Consider the following 3,772-nt stretch of genomic DNA (forward strand, 5'->3'; position numbering starts at 1 on the left):
CCCTCCTTCTTTAACATTTTTACACTCTTCTATCTCTACTCAAATTGAAACTGACATCACTACTATGAGCCGTATCAGAGGTTGGAGATCTCAGCCAGAGAGCTTGAAATCCATTATTTCTCGCTCAGATCATACATTGTTATATACTATGCTAGTCGCTGAACATTGTGAATTGCTGAATTTATTAAAACTGGAGCAAACAGAATCTGGAGAAGTTGCCCACGGCAACCAATCAGCAGCTCTCATCAGTTTGCTCAGGTAAGATTTTAAAATGAGAGATAGAATCGGATTGTTTGCAGTGCAAATCTGTTCCAGTTTTGATAAATTTCCCCGTTGTCATTAGTGTAACCCATTCTTTACATCACTTGCCATGTAATACACATGGCTTCTTTTTATGCTGGTACGGGTTGAGAAATGGGTTATGCTAAAATGGCTGTACTGCAGGGCTATCCTAAATAAATCAGGTGGTAAGTTAGTATCATGAAAAGTAATTACTGTACTAGTGGGAAAAAGCTAAACAAGGTGTACAACAATGCACTGCACAGGTAAAAATGATGTTGCTTTTGTGTGAATACCTTTACTCCGGGAAATGCTGCTGTTCCCAATACAATTGAGTGTCATTTGTGGGACAGTAAAGAATACTCTATGTAGTCTGCTGCCTTATTAAAAATCAAATAAGCTTTAAACATCAGGGCTGTGAAAACAAATATAAAATATGGGACAGGTAATCTTTGAAATTCTCTCCCTGTAACCCTCTAGACGGATACTTGATTGGACCATTTAATTCATGGTCTGTGACTAATGCTCTTGTTGGTGGCCCATGCAAAGCATAAATTTTTTTGATATCTTGAACTTGTTCATATGACTGGAAAAACGTTTTATGATATAAACACACTTCTGTCTGCTCTCTTATGTTGTTCTCAATGTTATTTAATTCCAATGGTCTGTAGAATGGCCTTTCTATGTCTCCGATATGATCTTCACTGATATAGGTATGTACATTTTTTGTATTGGATGTACACTTGTGCTCATAAGTTTACATACCCTGGCAGAATGTATGATTTCCTGGCCATTTTTCAGAGAATACCATTGGACAGGCAGTATAATAAGGAGTGCAAGAACATTTTACAACAGATAGGTGGCGAGAAAGATAGTGTACTAACTTGTGTTCAAAAATGAAACTCGACTACATTTTCTGAAAAAGGTAAAGTAATGTAGAAACTACAATACAGGTATTCCTCACTTAACGACCGAGTTCCGTTCCTACGACCAGGTCGTTAAACGGATTGGTCGTTAAGTGAGGAACTCTATACAGTACTGTACTGCATTAGTACAGAACTGTATAGCATTGCAGATGTACAGTACCGAACAGTGTACTGTACATCGGGCAATGGAAATACTTACCGGGACCTGCAGTGAAGATCGGAGGATGTCACTTCCGCCGGGGACACGTCACGCTGACGCGCAAGGTCGGAGGTCGATCGGCGGTCCATCGTAAGTGCGAGTGGTCGCAAAACAGGTAAGTCGGTAAGTGAGGAACATCTGTACTACAAGGCACCCCAGCAAACTGCAGTAGCAGTATACAAAGTATGCAGCAGCCATCTTTCATTGGTATTCTCCAAACTGAAAGCTCAAATCCTATTTGACATGCATGAGTCAAAATATGCAAAAGTGTGGGCTGTGGGTCTCACAACAGACGCCCTTTTTGGTTACAAAGAGACTTTGTATGTCAATATGGAACAATTATATATATACTGCCTTCACGTATAAAAAACTGTAAACAAATAAATAAAAGACAAATTAGGTTTCTTTTCCTGTTTTATTAAGCAAAATAAACCTCAATAGAGCTTTAAATGTCCCGTTACTTTATCAACTAAATCGCTAGGACCGGGTCCCACCCCAAGTACAGTTCTTGATCCTGGTGCTATTTGTGTGCGACCTGCATCCTGAATCAGACTAATAGCTAGTCCCAGCTGCTTTGCCTGGGTGAGAAGCTCAACCAGAGCATCTTCATCCGTAGCTTTCAGTACTACTTTGGGCTGACCACAATATTCCCACTGCTTAAGTAATTCGGGATTTCTCTTAATGAGCTGCTTGTAAGCGGATACTGCAGCATGTGAACACTGTGCAGCAACTTTTCCTTTTCCCATCTTCAGATCGTTTCGGACGACCAGTACCATCTTGAATTCGCCGCTCTCTCCCATCACACTTGCTTCACTTCCCGCATCGCTTCCTGTTACATTTGTTACATTCCTTGAACGGCCAATTTGACCACGCAGGCTCCAGCCTAGTATAAAACCGCAGGCTATTCCTGCTGCCAATGACAGAGTACCAGGGTTAGTGATGTAATCCATCTTCAATCACCTGCAACAAAGCATACAAAATGTATTACAGCCTTAAAATAAATATGGTTGTCAGGAAAACAGTGAACCTTAGGAATGCCCTGGATTTTGGCTTGACTAAAATGTGATCTCATCTTTATCTACATTATAATAATTAAGAGGCAGTCTTTTGTAGAACATATTACACACACATTTTACATCACAATATCTTTGTAGAACACAGGCCATTAATGGAGGAGGTATGTAAACATTTATATTAATAAAAGTGCAAGAACCCTAAAAAGACCCTGTCGCCTTACCCATTCAGGACAAAATGACAGGGTCTCTTTAAAGGCCAACCACCTTATACTCAACTTTTCAGTACTCCCCTGAAGCTCTGTGTCTATTGCTGCAAAACACATGGTGCTTCCAAGTATGGGGAAACATGTGATCCACTTCCATGATGCATTTCCTAGACCTAGCTGACAATCGCCAGGCCCTACTACAGTGAGATGAGAGCGGGGGTGGCATAATTTCACTCCCTGAGATTCAACACCAGCTGACACCGGGTATTCTGGTGGTGGCTCTGATGAAGAAGCAGTGATGGGACAATGCTGGAAAGGAAAGCATCAAGCGGTGGACTGGTAATAATGAAAAAAAGTAGGGAATACCCGGATACCGGGCATTTTCACATAAAATTGTACTTGTGAAAATGCCTGATACTAAAAACCGATACCAGCACTTTAAATTTCCAAATGGAAGTGGCTGCCTTAGGTCCCCTGTTTGCCAAGGACCTCAACAGCTTTCTTGGGAATCATGGCACATGTTTACAGTGCTTCCATGGCCCGCACATCTCTCTCTCCTTATTCTACTTTGCTGAGATTTGTAGTTCTCTATAGCTGGAGCCATTCTGTATTGCTGTATAATGTATTGTTGGGATTTCTAGTCCTCTACAGCTGATGGTATTCTACATTGCTGTATTGCCAGGATTTGTAGTCCTCTATAGTGGAAGGTATTTTTCTGCATTGCTGAGTAATGTATTGTTGGGATTTGTAGGCCTCTATAGCTGATGGTATTCTGCATTGCTGTATAATGTATAGCTGGGATTTCTAATCCTCTATAGCCGGTGCCATTCACCATTGCTGTATAATGTATTGCAGAGATTTGTAGTCCCACTACAGCTTGGAGTCAGTGGCAGAACTACCAGGGTAGCAGCAGTTGCAGCTGTAACTGGGCCCTTGTGCTCCACTGTTTTAGAAAAACGGTCATGACACACAAAAAAAGGTTTTGGTAATTAGCATCAGTGAGTTCTTAAGGAAAAGTATTGGTACTTTTAGTCAGTCTGGAAAAAATGGTATCAGTGCATCCCTACAAAAAGGTATTTACAAGTTGCTTATGGCAACCAGAGATCACCTCTCACTTTTCCAGAGCAAGAAAAAGAAAACAAAAAT

The 3,772-nt window shown here is 40.9% G+C and overlaps 1 protein-coding gene across 1 annotated transcript in view; it reads right to left on the bottom strand.

Moving 5' to 3' along the window:
- Window positions 1–1,794: 1,794 nt before the first annotated feature.
- The window catches only part of PTRH2 (peptidyl-tRNA hydrolase 2), a 4,463-nt gene continuing 2,485 nt past the window's right edge, over window positions 1,795–3,772 (bottom strand). The window contains exon 2 of the mRNA XM_018571529.1: window positions 1,795–2,364. Within this exon, the coding sequence (XP_018427031.1) occupies window positions 1,839–2,354 (516 nt within the window). The 5' untranslated portion in view covers window positions 2,355–2,364 and the 3' untranslated portion in view covers window positions 1,795–1,838. The remainder of the gene's footprint in view (window positions 2,365–3,772) is intronic.

Source organism: Nanorana parkeri, unplaced genomic scaffold (genome assembly GCF_000935625.1).
Source record: "Nanorana parkeri isolate BGI_ZX_2015 unplaced genomic scaffold, ASM93562v1 scaffold1775, whole genome shotgun sequence".
Lineage (NCBI taxonomy): Eukaryota > Metazoa > Chordata > Amphibia > Anura > Dicroglossidae > Nanorana > Nanorana parkeri.